Source organism: Carassius auratus, chromosome 23 (assembly GCF_003368295.1).
Source record: "Carassius auratus strain Wakin chromosome 23, ASM336829v1, whole genome shotgun sequence".
Taxonomy (NCBI): Eukaryota; Metazoa; Chordata; class Actinopteri; order Cypriniformes; family Cyprinidae; genus Carassius; species Carassius auratus.
This window is the reverse complement of record NC_039265.1, coordinates 7,765,331-7,784,308: the sequence shown is the minus strand read 5'-3', so window position 1 is coordinate 7,784,308 and position 18,978 is coordinate 7,765,331. Positions and strand designations below refer to the sequence as shown.

The following is an 18,978-nucleotide window of genomic DNA, read 5'->3' as shown; positions in this document are numbered from 1 at the left end:
TAATTCTTATCAAATCTATATTTCTCAGATATTTTAGAAGGAAATCCTTAACTGTTTCTGTGCATTCTGAAATATATTCTTAACTGAAATGTCATTGATTTCCATATGTCTTAGTTTTTGTCCCTCAGTGCCATTAACCCTGATAATTATTGTAAAATGCAATAACTAAAGTTTTTTTTCTAAGTTACATTTAATATAATAAGTTGTTATTACTTTAGATATTCAGAGTTGTCTGATATTTTAGTAGGTAAAAGCCTTAAGCAAGTTACTAACTGGTATCAAATTTAAACGAGAATCAAAATACTTTTATTTTGAAACGCAAAGACACAAGCGTATTTTGGATGGACAGTCACGGCAAAGTCTTCCAGTGTGTAAGTAGACCTTTAGTCTCATTTCATAATTTTAAGAAAAGAAGTAAGGAATAGCAGTATGTGTTAAGTGTTACCATGAGTGTCCTGTGTGTGGCCGCTGTTAGAAGCATAGACAGTAGAAGGCCGATTTCGCTTAATTTACAACCGCATCCGTTTCCTCTGTTTCAAGTTTTCGCGGTAAATAGATGAGGAGCTGATGTGCGCGGTAACGCTTTCTTAAAATATTATTATCTTCCAAGTGTCACGACTGGGTTGTACACATACCAGTTGTAAAACGTCTTCATTTGAGAGGCCCTCGTTCAAAAAGAGGACATCTTTTCGGTTTGTTAATTTTCCTTTCAGCATTTGATGTGAACGGTTTTACATTTTCATAATGCCCTCACATTACACATTGAATTACAAAAGTGTATACAGCGTTAATTAATGTAAGGTCAAAGTGCAGAAGCGTGAACTGACCAGATGTTCAACGTTATAGCCTAACGATAGCTGAATATAGCGACGTAGGGTTCAGTTTAGTGAGAAATACAGCAATCAATATGCATGCTGCGCGTCTGATATCAGCACGCGCTTTCTCATGTCATCCACAGAATACTTAATTTACATTCTTTTTTCAGTTTATCACTCTTAACCGGCTTATCGATGTCGTTATTAAATAACTACTTAAACGTACTGGGCTAAATATGTATTTGTGATTTCAGGGAGATTTCACACGTCCTCGTTTTAGAATACAGATCATATTTTGCAGACTGAGATTTCATACAATTTCTTTGCAGATTTTGTAAAAGTGTCGGTGAAAGTGAATACTGGAGAATCTCAGAGAGCTGTTGGATTGCCTCAGTGACATACATTCAAGTGGAGCTCACCTGCTCAGGTATTTTTATTTCCCAGCCAATCGAAACACATTTTGAATTGTTTATACCACTCATGTTGTCACTGATGTCAAATTATTTGTGTGAAGTTGGTTATGAAAGATAAAAGATCTTCCCCAAACAATAAAAAAAGAGACAGTTTCATCTTAAATATGAAAGTCTACATGATGTTTTTTTTTCCCAGGTTAAGTCTGATGTGGTTCCCCTTTGAATATGTTTATATAATGATTTATAATGTAGTGTTTTTATCATGATATGGAGTGATCAGTATATTTTTTTTTAACTCCTGTATTTGTACATCTTTTTATAGGAACTGGAACAGATATTGTTGGTGAATGGTAACATCCTAAAACATTAGATTGTTTTACGATCGCAGAGCTTGAAATGCGTAGGTGTTAACTTGGAGTCTATATTTGTTGATTAATCATATTGAAAAATGAAATATGGTCATTGGTCTTGTAAACTTAATGCCATTTTTATGAAATGTATTTTTTATGACATTTGTCATTCTTTTAATTATAGCTAAGAAGAGGAGACGTTCATCAAGGCTCAAACAGCCAAAGCATTCAAACCAGGACATGAAAAATGTTAAAAAGAAATCTGATAATTCTTTCTCCTGCAATCCAGCCACAATCTCTTTCATCAGACAGTATGGCTCACCTGATGCTGGACCACACTTGGCCAGTGGCAAGGATAGTCAGAAATACTGGGAAGACATTACAGCTTTCTGCAGCAAGACTCCATACTGCCTTTATTTATACCATGGAGTGGAGATTCAGGACAAGGGGGCCAGTGTGATCTTGTTGGGCTTTTTTGACAAAGTTGCTGGAGAAACCAAGATCAGACTGCTTGATGTTCTTCATCCAGAGGAAGAGACTGCTGATGCCATCTGTACCTGCGTTGTGGAGGTGCTGAAGAAGTTTACAATACCTCTAATGAACATGGCAATATTTTATTCAAATTTCCCAGATCATGAAGATCTTCTCTCAGGTCTGAAGTTGCTGAAACCTGAGATCGTTTCTTTATGTGGACTTACAGACATGGCAGGACGAGTGTGTCACAGCGGTGTTGAGAAAATGGAGATTTCTGGCCAGATTGTGAATCTCATCACAGAGATCTACAAGCACTTTCCATCTTTTCCAGATTCTCTACAAACTTTGCTTGAAGATGTTGATTGTTCAGACTTCGCTAATATCCTGACGTCCCAATGCTCTCTCTTCTGGAGAATCATCCAGAAAATGACTTTAGCTTGGTCAGACCTTGAGAAATACTTTGGATCTCTGGATGCAGATAAAAAAGTGATCTGTCGTCGTCTCAGTGATCCCAAAATAAGACTCAACGTCCTGTTTCTTAGCCACGCTTTGCAACCGCTTTGTGATTTTCAGGAGAATATTGACCGAGGTGTCAGCGTGACACAGCTCCTCCAAGATGCTTCTCAATTAGTGAGATTCTACACAGATAGTTTCCTCAGACAAAAAACAGCTGAACTTTTCCATAGGAGAGGAAAGACCTCACTTATACAGGAAACAGTGGGACATTTACCTAGAGGAGAGGTTGAAGTTGGCAAACAGGCTGCTGACTTTCTCCTGCAACGCTCTGAAGAGTTAACAGACTACTTGGACACATTCCACAGTTCCATCATCTCCTTCTACACGACTGTGACTGTTAATATTGTTGAAAGTTTACCCTTCCCAGATGCCACTATGAGAGACTTGTCATTAGTGTTGTGTCCAGGGAAAAAGCTTGAAGTGACAGGCAAAACAGTCCAAGATTTAGGTGTCTGTTTTGGGGTTTGCTCAAGCCCGGAGAATGTCAGCTTACTCACAGATGAGTTTTTGGAGTATCAGTTCCTTGATGGAGGTGACACACACCCAGCTGACCAGTCAATGGAGGAGTACTGGAAGACTGAGCTGAGGATTATGGGAAGGACTTCTAGTTTTGGGAAATTAATCGTTAGCTTGTTGGCATTGCCCAGAACATTGAAAAAAGAGATCATTTTTGAACAGGTGAGTCACTAAAGTAAGAAGAGCTTGAGAAACCGAAATATAATTTAGCATATATCTCTGTGACAAAATTTGATTTCTCCAACCACTTTTAATGTTTATGAAGACATATTTCGTTTTAGATTTAAGGAAACTGTGATGATAGGTAAAGTGTCCTAGAAAACATATTAGTTTGATGAACTATGCTTGACGTCCTTTAAATACTTGTAAAATTAACTTATTCAGAACATTTAATTCAAGTATGTTTGTAAGGGTCTAACTAGCAGTGATCTAGCAAATGTATAGCAACATGCTAACAAGCAACCAGACCACTTTACCTACATAGTGTAACGGAAACGGGTCAATTTAGCTCAAAGGGAATCATTTAAGATTTTAAAGGGAATTTGAACAGAATCACTGTTTCACGGCTGGTCACGGAGACGCCCTGCGATTCAGTGAACTAACCGTTTAACATCAAATCTGCGCTGGATACTAATATCCAAACTATAGTGAAACACTATCAATTAGCACAGTAACAAGATCGGCAGTTTAAGATGTTAACTTGTAAGCACAAAACACAAGATACTTCTCTTTTCAATATGAATAAGGCTTTATTAGATAAATCTAAGACATATAAACTAATCTAACACATAAACGCACGCATTCACACATTCACACAAGTTGCAGGAAGATCGAAAGTTAGGAAAAGATGAGTTTAAGAGAATGGAAATATGGAATCCCAAGTTCACAGCAATACGTTAAATTGCATAAACATGAACAACCATCAATCACGTAATTAGCCCTCGCATTGAGTTCCTCAATGGGGTTAAAATTATATTAGATACACCAGCACAACAAATATCTGGGAATACGTTGCCTTCTTTTGCTGTGAAAGGGACTCCCGTTGAAAGGGGTATCCCGGTGTCGCTGATTGGCTGGAAGTTCAGTAGTGGCTGAAGTGACGTCTTGGGGAGCCCGTGCTTGGGCGTTGGCTGAAGCTGGAGTTGTGTGGCTGGTTGGAGTTCAAACGCGCAGATGAGGTCGACGTTACAAAACTTAACTCAGAACACGAAACTCTCAAACGGAAAAGAAAAGAAATAAATTTTGAGAGACTAGGTTGTGTTCCTTCTCATCGTGGCATAGTAGCAGCAGGCAGGCACGCTGGAACCGCGCTCAAAGAATAATGATGACTAACCGCATGGCTAGATGCTACAAGCTAAAGCTAGGTAGCAAAGCTACAAGCTAAAAGCTAAGAGCAGGCATGACTAATAGCATGACTGATAGCACGAGCAAGGCTGGAACTAAAAGCAGACTAAAAGCAAAATTGCATGGTGTCCAAAGTATTTAAACTTCCCTGTTGGCCACCCCTCAAATGTTGCCTTGACCAATCAGATATGGTCTTGGCTCGGGGGTATCATAAATCATTTGTTTATCTTACCAAGCATGTGGTTCTTGCCTCACAGGGTCTAATTTTGGACATGATTCCTATAACACAATTATGATATATTTGACAAATAAATGATTGTCAGGACAATATCAAGCAAGAAAATTCGATTATATCAATACTAGACATGACTATGTATCCTATAGTTATCAAAAGACATACACAATAAGTGATTATACATGATAGTCAAATGTGTGGGTTACACATAAATGAATATGGAGTTAAGCAATGGAACGATCTATTTACAAGTCTTTTTGAGTTCATTCTGGTCCATATATAATGTATAAAAAGCAGTTTATTTGCCATTCTCTGGCAAAGGGACTTTTCTGTGAAGACAAAGGTTTAAAGCCCTTCCCCTGTAGGAATTTCAGTCTGGTTCTGCTGGGTGGGGGAAGTCAATGCAAGTATTTAACTTGATCTCCTGGGTTTACATGTGATGTCCAGCGTTGCATTTCAATCACGAACAATAAATTTGACAATCTCTTCTTCGAATTAAAATTGTCAATAATTGTTCTATTGGTGTTAATGTTGAAAGCTGTTGTGTGAACAAGTTGGTTGGTTGGTTATCTTGCTTGGTTCTTGTGGCACTAGAACTGATTTATGACTTTCTGAGGAGTTCGGCTCTCGTTTCAATGCACACAGCTCTGATAGACTCTTTAATTTGTCTGGTTCGACTCATTTCTGCTACAATAGTAATGAATAAGCTTTACATAAACATCTAAAGGTTTGGTTTTTCTATTTGTGTGTGGCTGTCTGCATCTCAGGTGTTCCCACAAACTGTCTCAGATCTCAATGAGAGGGAAACGGAGGACTTGGAGGACAAAGACATGGCTAAAGATGATGTCACAGACAGCAGCTCATATAAAAGTGCTCCATCACATCTCAGCCCAGAGACTCAAGGGAGCATCACGTGCGGTAATGATGCACAGGTTTTTGTAGCGACCTTTAAATGGGGGTCATATGATGATTTTTTTTTTAAAGATCATTATTTTGTGTATTTGGTGTAATAGAATATGTTGACATGCTTTAATGTTCAAAAAACACATTATTTTTTAAAATGCTGTACATTATTGTTGGTCCTCTATCCCCCGCCTCTCTCAAACGAGTCGTTTTCTACAAAATCCCTCCTTCTGACTTGTCGGAAATGTAACGCCCCTTTCTTTACGTGAACATTTGGGTGGCGTTATACAAATATTTCTACATAGTGACATAGACATGTGGGGGCATGTTAGAATGAGCCATTTTAGGGAAGCGTGGCAGAGTCTTAACTTTGATAATGAATATCTCTTTGGATTTGATACTTAATCACAGATCTCTATTATGCACCAAGAGCTTGTAACACTTCAAAGAGAAAGGAGAAATTTAAATAAAATCATATGACCCCTTTAAAGCTGAAAGACATGTTAGATCCTTTGGAACTTGACAACAAGGTTGTTAAAATGCTGTCTAAACTGATCTCTATCAAACATGCTTGATTCTCAGATGCCAATGACTTATGGGACGTGGAAAACATTGTGGCAATGGAAGTGGAGGATACTGTGCCAGTCTCTTCTGATTCAGGCCCAGAAAGTCAAAATGACACAACAGGTTTTATGCCTTGCTCAGATCTGCCAGCTAGTGGGCTTTTATATTTTCTGAAACAAACTCTGGGACATGACCCAAATCAAACTCTGTCTTTGTTGTCAGGACATCATTCAAATGTGTCCATTGATGATGATGATAAGTACAGCAGCAGTGATGATGATGATTGCAGCAGTAGTGATGATGATGTCATATGGACTGAGGTATATATGTAACTGGTATTTGCAGAGAAGGGTGTTGTATTATTTCTGGATATCATGAATGAACACAAGTTTTTCTCTCCCAGAAAAGAAAAGGAATCATCTTGCATAACAATGAGAAAATAAACATTCCATACCAGGTAACTTCAGCATCTATAAAATTACGTATTTATTATATTTGTGTATTGTTGTAAAATATTCTGCACCTTAAATATCACAGTAAAAAAAAAACAGACTGTGTCTAACAATAACTGTGTTTTTAGGGGGGTTACACAGTGGGTGAAATGGTTTGGGGGCCCATTGAGGGTTTTGGTCTTTGGCCGGGACTGGTTCAGAGCTGGGACAGCAAGACGCCTTGTGGCTCCATGCGTAAAGTGGTTTTCTTTGGGAACAGGATGCTGTCAGAGGTACACATATGAGTATGCAGTCTTTTTGGGTTTTGCTTAAATTTACTCAATAATAAAATAATGCAATGCATATTTTTCTGTTTTAGATCCAAGTAGATGACCTCCTGCCCTTTTTTTCCTTTGCTAAGTGCTTCTGTTCTAATTCCTTCGCTACTGTAGCGACATATAAAGATGCAATCTTCAGTTCTCTGCAGGTAATGCAAATTGTATTTCACTAGTACTATGTTTTTATTGCTCTAAGAAACATTTATATTGGTGCAATTTAGTGTGACTGTTAGAGTCTGGAAAAACAAAACTTTGGAAGCAGTCCCAGCATTTTGCTGTAATTTCACAAATATAACATTTTAGTTTACTCTTTCAAAAATCTTGATTACTGTTCCTAATACCGCGGAGACCTAATAATTTTCCAAAAACTAACACTTGTAGACATGTAAGAAATGTTTTATAATGTTATGGTCCAGGTGGCTTCCAGACGCAGTAGAATGTTTTTTACTCCTGAGGCAGACTCTAAGGATGAGTTGCTTAGAGTCATGATGGACTGGGCTTTTGGAGGTTTTAAGCCATCAGGTCCAGATGGACTTCGACCTCAATCAGAATACAATGGTATGCAACAGATTAGCACTGAAAGAAACTCTTTGACCACAGTGCTTTTTTCAGTGCAAGAACTGTAGGATTAAACTTCAAACTTGTTGTATTAACGGTGTTCATCTTTTTTCCTTTCTTAGAACAGGCTTTTAAGCCACGGTCAGTGAACGGGAATGTTGGATCCTCTCCAAACTACAAAGACCATAGGGAAAAATTATTTAACTTAACCGTATCTCTGAATAAGCTCCCTGAATCTCTGGACCTGCACAAAGGTTCAATAAACCTTGGGAAAAAAAATGTTTACAGAAAATTCATGCATCCAAAGTGGAATCAGAGATCCTCGCAGACAGTAAGGACTTGTCGAGAACAGAAACGTACTTACAGGGATATGCTTCTAAATCACTGCGAAAGTATGCAGGTTGAGTCCAGACAGAACAGCCAAAAAAGATGTATGTGCACCATTGATATTTATTAAAGCATTATGTAAACTTAAAAAACAACAGTTAATCTGGTGTTTTTTTATTTTTTTTTCACAGATCAAATGGTGCATACATTTCTGGAAAACAAGATAGACATTAAAGGTAAGAAGCCCTTTCATAAACAGTGCGGTATCTATTAATAATGAGTGAAGTTCATCATAATTTAATTTCTCCTCACCTTCAGAGTTCTGCTTATCATGTGGGAGTACATTTGTTGACATCATCCACCCACTCTTCGAAGGCAGCCTGTGCTTAAAATGCAAGGTAGAGTGAAATTGCACTGTTGTGGTTTCCAATGAATCAGTCAGTGAATGTAGGATTGCCAAGATTCTTACTTGCAAACAGACACCTGCTCTTGTTTATAGGGTTTGGCTCTTTCAGCTATTAACAGTTGTATAAAATCATCTGTATAAAACTATACTCTGCATAAAGTTCAAGTCCCTTTTAAGGCAAGTCAGTTTCCTCAGCAAGCTTTTGGTGTGAGTACATCTTCTATCTGAATCATAAAGGTCACTACTTTAGCTCAAAAAGCTAGTCCAACTAATGCATATGTGCATGAATTACGAGTTAACAAACAGGCGAATGGGTGTATGATTCTGATGTGAACTGCATTAAATGGCCAATAAACAAGTGAAGTGGGACTTTAACTACCACTGAGCTCTACAGTTTCTCCCATTAATTTTTCTTAGATCTATGACAAAGCTTTGTTTGTCAGTTTAATTTCGCAGAGACATTGTACAGATATGATGAAGATGGTTATCAGTCGTACTGCACCGTTTGCTGTTCAGGCGTGGAGGTCATTCTGTGCGGCCATCACAGCTGTTGTCGGTGAGTTTGTTTGTGTTGATCACATAAGCCTACAAAATTAAAAAGGAACTGTTTTGGGTTTATTAAAGGTCCCGTTCTTCGTGATCCCAAGTTTTAAACTTTAGTTAGTGTGTAATGTTGTTGTTGGAGTATAAATAATAGCTCAAAAGTTCAATGCCAAGCGAGATATTTTATTTAACAGAATTCGCCTACAACGAATGACCCGTTTGGACTACATCCCTCTTGTTTCCTGCAGTAATAACATCACTAATACAGTTTTTTGACTAACCTCTGCCCTAGGGCCGGGACAACGTGTCAAGGTCATTGACGACGTTGACGCAAAAAATCAAAGGGCGAAACACCAAAGTTTCACGCGCGCTCGCGCACTCACAGTCTTCAGACTGCACAAGTGCTGTCTTTCTCTCTCTCTCTCTCTCCCTCCCTCCCTCGTGCATATTAACCAAAATCATTAGACACGATAGAAAAAGGGCGGAACGCCAAAGTTTCACTTGGAGCATTCGGAGATGGTTTTTTTTCTCCATGACAGGCTGCTGGCTGCCACTGTAAATATAAAGGATTGCCAGGTTTTCAAAACAAATCCTGCCCACCTGCTTTTCAAAACTTGTCCAAAACTAGCCCAATCGCGTTTCCAGGAGGGATACGCACGCTCAGCTGGTGTCTAATCACAACACAGGAACCGCTGGCCCAATCAGAACTCGTTATGTATTTCTGAAGGAGGGACTTTATAGAACAAGGAAGTCACCAGCCTGTTTTTATGACGGTGAAAACAGCGGTATACAGATAAATGAATTGTGAAAAAAAAAAACTGTTAACACAATCAAAGCTTCAAAAAAGCACAAAGAATCATTATACATTTGAGACTCTGCACTATTTCTCTACCTCCAAATCAGATAAGTAAATTGAATCATGTTTATGCATGTTAAAGGGTGCTGTGTTGCAGGATAATTGTAAATTGGACTCAAATAAAATTTGCAAGAGAAAAATATTAAACTTTTGTCCCCAATCTAATTTGGTCTCATTCTCTAGCTGCTACTGTGTGGACTGTCTGGATATCCTCGTGGGTGAAGGGACATTTAACCAGCTGAAGAATGTGGACCCATGGACCTGTTACCTGTGTGCACCTGAGAGCAGCTCTGGAGCTTTGAAGCCCAGGCATGACTGGAGCATCCGAGTGCAGGAATTCTTTGCCAACAACAGCGCCATGGAGTTTGTTAGTCATCTTATACAAATATTGGATAATATTCCTGATTTGAATTTGTATTGGTTCCAACAATGACATTTGTCCTCATTAGGAGCCCCACCGTGTTTACCCATCAATCCCTGCTAACCAGCGACGTCCAATCAGAGTCCTTTCCTTATTTGACGGGATAGCCACAGGTAAAACTTGTCAAATTACTCAACCACTTGTACTGTAATACACGCTTCTTATAGTCTGTTCTTCTACTGGTTATGTGGCATATTTACATAAATTTTTATGTTTCAGGATACCTTGTTCTGAGGGATCTTGGGTTCAAAGTGGAAAAATATGTGGCCTCAGAAATTGATGAAGAGTCGCTTACCATTTCCATGGTCAACCATGAAGGAAAAATCACTTATGTGAAAGATGTTAAGAACATTACGAAAAAGCATGTACGGTTACAAAATCACTTTTTCATCATCTTTTTTTTCTGTTATTAAATAATAAAACTTATTATTGCACATCTGAAGATGACCTCGTCTTCAACATTCACTGAGTTTATTCTCTTTCATTGTTCAGATTGACAAATGGGGTCCGTTTGATCTTCTCATTGGAGGAAGTCCTTGTAATGACCTGTGCACGGCCAATCCCCACAGAAGGGGCTTGTTTGGTAAGACACACCTGATGCATGTTGCACAAAAATTAACAAGCACCTTCTTGATCTGGCAAAGTATAATTTGATTGCCTTGTCTTTACTGGCAAAAATGTTGGGAAAACTTTTCTTGATGGAGCTGCATGATGAAAAAACTTTTATCACAGTGAACACGATTCACACATCAAATATAAGGATTGTGTTGAATTACTAAGCAGATTAAGCACTTGATCTCATGTTAAAACAGATCGCACAGTTTGTGGCATCTGAGAACCTCTTTAATCTCTGCAGAAGGCACAGGGCGGCTGTTTTTCGAATATTATCGGCTTCTGAATATTCTAAAGCCAAAGGAGGATGACCCACGGCCGTTCTTCTGGCTGTTTGAAAATGTGGTGTTAATGGAAAACAAGGTTAAAGCTGACATTTGCCGCTTTCTGGAAGTAAGTGCACTGGAGATTTTTCTTGAAACGTGGGGTCAGATTTTAACAGAATGTTTAGCCTCATGGTGTAGTAAGTGTTTGTGTGGTTCGTTTTTAGTGTAACCCTGTGCTCATTGATGCTGTGAAAGTGAGTCCAGCCAACAGAGCAAGATACTTCTGGGGGAACATACCTGGCATGAACCGGTGCGTTAGTCACTTCATATTACTATCGCACTAACATGTAAATTAAATTAATGTGATTAATGATCTCGTTTTATTCTGTTTTGACCAGACCAATCGTAGCATCTCAGAAAGATAAACTGTGTCTTCAGGAATGTCTGGACCCTGGCCGCACTGCAAAGGTTTTCTCTTGAGCTTCTTACCAAAGATATGCAGTATGTAATAATTTCAATAACATCATTACATTTGATTGAGAGTGCTGACTCCATGTAATTTAACATTTTGCAGTATGAAAAGGTTCGCACTATCACCACACGGCCAAACATACTAAAACCGGGCTCTGATGACCGGCACTACCCCATCATTATGAATGGGGAAGCTGATTGTCTTTGGATCACTGAATTGGAGAAGTAACACTTCCTTTTCTACTATCTCTTGTCAAAATTAATTCTCAATTATGTTTGATTTATGCTGACTCTCACACTTGTCTTTGTCAGAATATTTGGATTTCCGAAGCATTACACAGATGTGAAAAACTTGGGACGTTTGCAGAGGCAGAAAGTATTGGGGAAGTCCTGGAGCGTCCCTGTCATAAGACATCTTCTAGCACCTCTGAAGGACTACTTTGCTTGTGACTAGGCCCCCTTGAAATGAACTGAAGTTTATTGTGTCTTTGTTCTTCATGAGTAAAAAGACAGTTTGTCACTTTTCATTGTTTAAGCTAAAATTTAGAAACCTGGTAAATGTGTGTAGTGCTCTGTAAAGTGCCAAGATAATAAATACTGCTTATCTTTGTCTTGATTTGATTTAAGAACTAATTTAATGTTGACCAGTCACTGAATTATTATTATTTTATTTAATTCTTGTTTGTTTAAGCTCCCTTGATAGTTTAGTACTTGATGGTTTAGTACTTTTAGCACTTAAAATAAGTGAAGTGTCTATTTTTAACAAATGTTAGGAGAATAAAGATATTGTTCACCCTGCAAGGTTTTTTTTCTTTCTTTAAATTTAAGTTTAAATATCTGCAGCATTTTTGCTCAGGAGTCCTAGTTATTCTCACAATGCTGTTAATTTTATTGAAATTACTATGGGGTATAATAGTATTTTAGTTTTTATTTTCAATAAAACGTATCTTGTATCAAAGGTATTTGAGAGTCTTCACTAAATAGGACTTTTATTTTGAAATATGATTGGTAGACGCGTGTTCTGGATGGACAGCCGCAGCCATGGCAAATCCTTACCCGTTGTAAATCGTTAATTCTTAGTTTACGATGTTTAGAGTAAGAGTTAAAAGTAGTTGTATTTATGAGCCGTTTACTTCGTTAACAGTAGACAGTTTAAACATGTTTCGTCAGGCTGTAAAGAAACTAGGTATCTATCATAATGCCCAGATTCGGTCAGTCAACACAATCTGAACACTTGTGTGTAATGCTTGAAGAGTTCTTAGGAAGACATTTCATTTAGAAATCATGCTTTTGTTTATATTTCCGTAACGTGCGTCATTATAAAAAAAAAGAAGACTTTTCGACATAAATAAAATGTTACATAAGTTTTGAATTAAACTTCAATATTTTAGAATAAAAACTGTGTTACGCATTTAACAACATCATGGAATTATTACAAACCATGAGGACAGTATGCCTTTTTTTCTTTGTAAAATAAATAATAAAATTAAAGCATCATACTCTTATAAAATATGCGTTTAATATAATTATGATATAAACATCTCAAAATAATAATAAATTAAACCGCATTTTCAGCCTGTGACCCTGGTTTTTATTTAATTTGTGTGTTGGAAAGGCCATGTTTGTCACCTTATTTTATTTCCGTAATAGTAAAAATTGTGTACACGGAAATCATTGTGTAGCTTAAGCAATTTACAAGATTTTTACCTTGAAGTATTTTATAGCTAACACAAATCCACGTTGAAAACGGATTCGATCTCGACATTTCCTGAGCTATTCTTTGCAAGTATGCTACCTAATCCCCAATGAAAACTGAATCATATTTATTAATGATTACAGATACTTTGATGCCAGATGCAGGAAAACAGATTGTGACGACAGCAATGTCCACAATTAAATGTGTGGTAGTTGGAGATGGAGCAGTGGGTAAAACCTCCCTTTTGGTTTCATTTACAAACAAGTTCCCATCAGAACCAACAGTAAGGATTTTTTTTACTTTTATGCATGCAATACTGTTGCATGCATAACATGTACCTGTTGAATAGACTGTTATCCCATCCCAGAAATCCCTTCACTTGCAAAACGTAAAAAAAAAAAAAAAAAAAAAAAAAAATCAGTGTAGTGTCAATTCAGTTGCTTTGTCATGTTTTTCTCTCTCTCTCTCAGGTGTTTGATAACCAAGCTGTGACTGTAATGGTTGATGATGAACCATATACCATTAGATTATTTGATGCTGCAGGTATGATAATAACACTATTCTTAAAGCATTGTTTACTTATCTTACAAGTGTCTCAACATTTGGCACAAGAACTTTTCCAGACAAATCTAAATATATTTAAATATTTTGTAGGTCAGGATCAATTACGACCCTTATACTATCCCCAAACTGACGTCTTCTTAGTTTGTTTCTCTGTAGTTTCTCTGTCCTCCTTTGAAAATGTAAAAGAAAAGGTGAGTCTTTCGCTGATCTTTCAGTCCTGTGGAATAATGTGTTTGTTGCTAACAACAGTTTGTGTGTAATGCAGTGGGTGCCCGAGATAACTTATCACGCTCCGAAAACCCCCTTTCTGCTGGTTGGAACTCAGATTGACCTTCGAGATGATCCTTTAACTATTGCAAGGCTTGCAAAAATCAAACAAAAGCCAATCAAACAAGACACAGCTGAACAACTAGCCCGAGACTTAAAGGCAGTGAAATATGTTGAATGCTCTGCTCTAACGCAGGTTGGTACGATGGTCACTTGTGGTTGGTTTATAAAGCCAAGTTTTAAATGTTTTTGTAAAATAAAGCAATTCACTTTTCTCCCCCACCTTTGTTACAGAAAGGACTCAAGAATGTATTTGATGAGGCGATATTAGCAGCTCTGGAGCCCCCAGGATCCCAGAAGACATGCAAATGTGTGGTTTTATGAACTGGACACAGAAGGATCAACAAAGATGAATCTGGGTGTAAACCAATAGGATTGTTTTATTTTTGTACAGGTTTTTAATCAGGAAAGTATCAGTAGCTATTACTCAACAGGTTTTTATCCCCCTATCGTTTAATTTGTTACTCATATCACATGATGAGATGATAGATGTGCAAATTTTACTATAGTGCCTTAAAGAGTTTAATGACGCTTTACAACAAAGATATGCAGATATGTTAGGGTGGAGTGGGGCAAGTTGTGCCACTTTTTTTATTTAATTTGTCTAATAAGGAGGGCAATTTTGAAGTAAATACTGTAATTTGTGTGTGGATGTCTGTCCTCAGCTTAATTTAGAAGACTTGATGATATGAATATGTCTTGTGCCAGGTTTGGGGTAAGTTGTGTTATTTCAAGTGTCACTGGGGAGATTTTATTTGAAATAAAAGTATGAAAAAATACTTACAAACTATATTATTTCAATGTTTTGACAAAAATATACATGTTTTTGCCAAGAGTGAAAAAACTGACCAAAATCACTTTGCTCATGTTTTTTTCTAGCATGTGCAGTTATATATAAGATTGGCCCGATTTAAATATTTGTTCACATAATGAAAATTAATTTAAGGGGCAATACATTTTAACTCACTCCCCACATATTTCAGTTTTAAACAATCCCTATAAACAGTAGCAGTTCCATAAATCCAAATGTACATATTAAAATAAGGATTTAAAAGTTATGACAATGTGTACAGACATAAACTCATGTTAGGGGAACATGTCTGAAACCCAAGTTCTTAATGATGGCCCTCCTTATTAACACAAAGCATGAAACACTCAGTTTAAAGGATAGTTCACCCAAAAAAAAAAAAATGTCATTAATAACTCACCCTCATGTCATTCCAAATCTGTAAGACCTTTAACTCCTCTTCAGAACAAAAAATATATTTTTGATGTAATCCTCTCTAACCCTACATTGACAGCAACGCAACTGACATGTTCAAGGCCCAAAAAGGTAGTAAGGACATTCATGTGACATCAGTGGTTCAACCGTAATTTTATGAAGCTATGAGAATACTTTTTGTGTGCAAAGAGATAATAAGGCATTAAAAAAATAAGACAGGAGGGCAAAGAGGCCTTTTGAAATATAGATATAACTTGATTTATATTTAGAAACTTTAAATCACGTGCAATACTGAGGGAAGGTTACATATGACAGCATTTCTCAAAGCAGAACAGATTCAGACAATAATACATTATCTCTCTTCAGCTGGACAGATCTCCACACTACTGTTAGTGACTCGTATCCCATACCAGCCTGCCCAAAACTGTGTATCCACCCCTCCATGCGTGAAACGGATAAACCGAACCCCAGGTCCATAATCCTTAAAGACATGTTTCATCTGAAATAAAGCAGAAAAAATAAAAAAAAAGACAATGAATTCTAGACTGCTAGTTTGATTGTAGGGGGATAACTTGACGGTCAGTATTATGCTACTCACTTCAAACCACGGCTCATCATTCCACTGTTCAAAAAAAACTTTATCAGGCTGAAAAGTACAGATAGGTTTTTTCTTCCGATCAAGCAGCTCTACACTGATCTCATACTGACAACCACAATCGAAGCGTGGCGCATACCTGCAGAGAAGACATCACGTAAATCAGCTTTTTATATTACAACCTGATTTGGCAGTAACACAAAAGATGATGTTCTTGTAATCAGCCGGGTCCTAACCACAATGGAGAATATTCTTTATGTTCCGAAGAAGTAGTTGTGCAGAATCTTGCAATGATAATTATAAAACTATAGCAATAACAAATATTTCAGTCTGTATATGATGACCCAGATAGAAGGGTTATCCAGAGAATTTTTTTTTTTAATTCAATCACCAAAAGAATGAAATTGACCCAAGATATAGAAGCTTGAAATGGGTTTGGGTGAATGCTCACCAGTCTGTTATTCTGATATGAGGTTGCATTTGATCCATGAAAGCAGCATTGTAGCCTTCTTTCTTCAAATCAATCAGCTGTTGCTTCAAACACAACCTGAGGACACACGTTTAATCAGTGATTCATGTGTGGATTGGCTTGCTGATTTATTTTCATATGTTGACCAATAAATAAGTTCAAAATGTTCTTATGAGATTTAAAATATCAATTTTACCCAAAAGATGTTACAAAACATTTTGTGACCGTCTCATCTGGAAATGGTTTCCTGTTTTCCTCTGCAGCCCAGCAGTCACCTCCATTCTCTACAATATTCCATCCTTTAAGTTTATCTAATAAGAACATCAGAGAAGAGAAGAGATGTTAACTGAAACAATTCATATGTTAATAAAGACATGACCTTGAATTATATGCATTTCTGTACAGTATGTACGTTCTGTACTGTAAGCTCCTGACACCAAGAGAACTTCAGTGTGTTTGTAAACACACTCAGCAAATACAGCTCTCTGAAGACACTTATTTTTCCAACTTTAATGCAAACCTTGGTTATTATTAACTAACAGTAAAATTTAAACCATAAAAAAAAACATAACTTGAAATTAAATATCAACTGAGCTTTTATATATATATATATATATATATATATATATAGATCAAGTCAAGTCTGCTTTATTGTCGATTCATCCACATGTAAAGCATATACAGAAAATTGAAACTGTGGTACTCTCAGGCCCATAGCAGAAGAGCCGAAAAATCCAGATCAAATATAAAATACAACTAAACAATACACTATTATACAATAAGGGCATGTAAAAAAATTATAAATAAAAAAATAAAAACAGTTAAAAAAGCTGCACAAGGCACATCCACTGTCCTCTGGATGTGTGTAGGTCTATATATATATATATATATATATATATATATATATATATATATATATATACACACACATTTATTTTTTGTTTTGTTTAGTTTTTTCAACTACTTCCAATGGCAACCTTTCTTATTTTCGTTTAGTACAAAAAAAAAGGTACAGACATAAAACAAAAACTTACTACAAAACAGAATTTTTTTCTTCAACTAAAATAAAATGAAAACAGTAAATATATATATTTAAAAAAATTCCAAATATTTATAAAAAGTACAATAGTATATTATTGATATTGATATGAATCACCTTCTGCTCTGGGATTCTTGAGCAAGTTACGTCGACTCTTAGTTAAAAAGTAAAACAAGCGCCAGTCCTCTGGTGTTCTGGAAGCATCACACGGCTGGATCCGCTCTCTCCGACAGCGCTCTCTCCAGTGTGCAGCACTGTCCACCAGCTCCTTCCACTCCTGACACACCAGACGACAGACTCGCACCACCTGATGAGCAGGCAGATTCAGCAGGATCTCCTCAACCACAGCTAGAGGGACATCTGCTTGCAGACCTGACCACTGACAGAGGAACAACGATTCACTTCTGATCCAGCAGTGGAATATTTATCTGATTATCAGCTAGGCTATAATTTCTGACCACTAAACTGGTATGACCAGCTTGAACCTCCTAGAAACCAGTTACCACATTCTGCTGAATAAAATAATAAATACAGCTAAAACCAGCACTAACTGATTGGCTGGTTTAAGGTGGCCTCCCAGTCTAACCAGCTAAATAAGTGATCACCTCTTTAAAACCAGCTATGGAAAGGGATTAAACCAGCCAATCACAGGCTGTGAATATGACAGCTCTCCGTCTGACCCAATCAGGGTTTTTGACATTTTTCTTTTATTAGACATGTTTGACCTACGGGTGCAAACAGGAAAGAAACTTTCATAGTCTGACGAACAAAATTACACTAATCGAACTGAAACACAAACAGTAGTAGCTACTTCGCATTAGTTATATGTCAGACTCGGACATCGTTTTTCTATCCAGTGATAATAACGACTCTTAATGCGGCAGCACTTAAACCGGAACATGTCTGACAGCGCGCGTCTTTACGGCTAACTCCAACATGTCCGCTATATACATACTTGTTTCAGGCTTAGATATCCCATTAGCGACACATACCATGATGTGGTCAGAATCCGAATATATTCCTTAGGAATCACGTGTTGTTACCGAGATCGCAAATCGAAAGTACTGGGACTCTTGCTCTTCTTCTTCTTCTTCTTCTTCTTCTTCTTCTTCTTTAGTTTTTTATGGCGGTTGGCAAACCAACTTAACGGTGCATTACCGCCACCGACTGGGCTGGAGTGTGAATCAGGAGATATTGGATCTTAAAAAAAAAAAATAAAAAAAAAAAAAAAAAAAAAATTAAATCCTACTGGCTAAGTCGGTGTCTCTAAGAAACTTAAAAACAAATTGATGAATGTTACTGGATGCTTTCCCTAATAAACCTTGCATTGTAAAATTATTCTGATTGACACTTCTGAGAGACTGAAAAAGCTGGTTTCTTTCTTGGCTGTACTTTGTGCACTGAAATAAAATATGTTCTACAGTTTCTAAATGACTGCAATATTGGCAGTTCCCTGTTGGATGTTTCCCTATTATCTTCAATGAAGAATGGAGCCCAGTGTGTCCTATTCTTAACCGTGTAATTATGTTGGCTTGGCAACAAGCCAACATACTGTTATGCTATTTAAACTTATTTTTATTTTTTTTATTATTATTATTCTTCTGAGACAGAATTCTAAACGCTACTCCTCCTAGGGCTTTAAAGCCACAAGCCCCAAACTCGGCAGACACCTGCGGGATAGAGCGGTGGTGTGTGCTATATCTTTTC

At 37.2% G+C, this 18,978-nt stretch overlaps 3 protein-coding genes across 5 annotated transcripts; 2 read left to right on the top strand and 1 right to left on the bottom strand.

Annotated features, from left to right (window-relative positions):
• Nucleotides 1-317: 317 nt before the first annotated feature.
• On the top strand, nucleotides 318-12,157 carry LOC113041159 (DNA (cytosine-5)-methyltransferase 3B-like). Its single transcript, XM_026199534.1, has 24 exons — nucleotides 318-371; nucleotides 1,145-1,242; nucleotides 1,551-1,628; nucleotides 1,763-3,246; nucleotides 5,431-5,581; nucleotides 6,149-6,253; nucleotides 6,353-6,450; nucleotides 6,534-6,587; nucleotides 6,711-6,854; nucleotides 6,941-7,048; nucleotides 7,316-7,457; nucleotides 7,580-7,888; nucleotides 7,976-8,020; nucleotides 8,103-8,182; nucleotides 8,634-8,746; nucleotides 9,773-9,956; nucleotides 10,039-10,123; nucleotides 10,230-10,375; nucleotides 10,503-10,593; nucleotides 10,867-11,015; nucleotides 11,113-11,198; nucleotides 11,287-11,356; nucleotides 11,463-11,584; nucleotides 11,672-12,157. Exons 3-24 carry the CDS (start codon nucleotides 1,625-1,627, stop codon nucleotides 11,811-11,813), a joined length of 3,912 nt encoding a protein of 1,303 aa, XP_026055319.1. The 5' UTR covers nucleotides 318-371; nucleotides 1,145-1,242; nucleotides 1,551-1,624; the 3' UTR covers nucleotides 11,814-12,157.
• Nucleotides 12,158-12,351: 194 nt separating this feature from the next.
• cdc42l2 (cell division cycle 42 like 2) lies at nucleotides 12,352-14,725 on the top strand. 2 transcript variants are annotated; one of them, XM_026199531.1, is made up of 6 exons: nucleotides 12,352-12,545; nucleotides 13,199-13,338; nucleotides 13,526-13,598; nucleotides 13,710-13,810; nucleotides 13,885-14,082; nucleotides 14,181-14,725. In XM_026199531.1, the coding sequence occupies exons 1-6, from the start codon at nucleotides 12,446-12,448 to the stop codon at nucleotides 14,268-14,270; spliced, it is 702 nt and encodes a 233-aa protein (XP_026055316.1). In that variant the 5' UTR covers nucleotides 12,352-12,445; the 3' UTR covers nucleotides 14,271-14,725. The 2 variants fall into 2 exon arrangements, with proteins under 2 accessions (XP_026055316.1, XP_026055317.1); XM_026199532.1 differs by having other exon boundaries at nucleotides 12,379-12,570.
• Nucleotides 14,304-18,408, bottom strand: LOC113041155 (F-box only protein 6-like). 2 transcript variants are annotated; one of them, XM_026199529.1, is made up of 6 exons: nucleotides 18,227-18,408; nucleotides 17,389-17,650; nucleotides 16,429-16,543; nucleotides 16,215-16,310; nucleotides 15,767-15,902; nucleotides 14,304-15,667 (listed from the first exon to the last, which is right to left on the bottom strand). In XM_026199529.1, exons 1-6 carry the CDS (start codon nucleotides 18,248-18,250, stop codon nucleotides 15,521-15,523), a joined length of 780 nt encoding a protein of 259 aa, XP_026055314.1. In that variant the 5' UTR covers nucleotides 18,251-18,408; the 3' UTR covers nucleotides 14,304-15,520. The 2 variants fall into 2 exon arrangements, with proteins under 2 accessions (XP_026055314.1, XP_026055315.1); XM_026199530.1 differs by having other exon boundaries at nucleotides 14,308-15,667; nucleotides 18,264-18,405.
• Nucleotides 18,409-18,978: the final 570 nt, after the last annotated feature.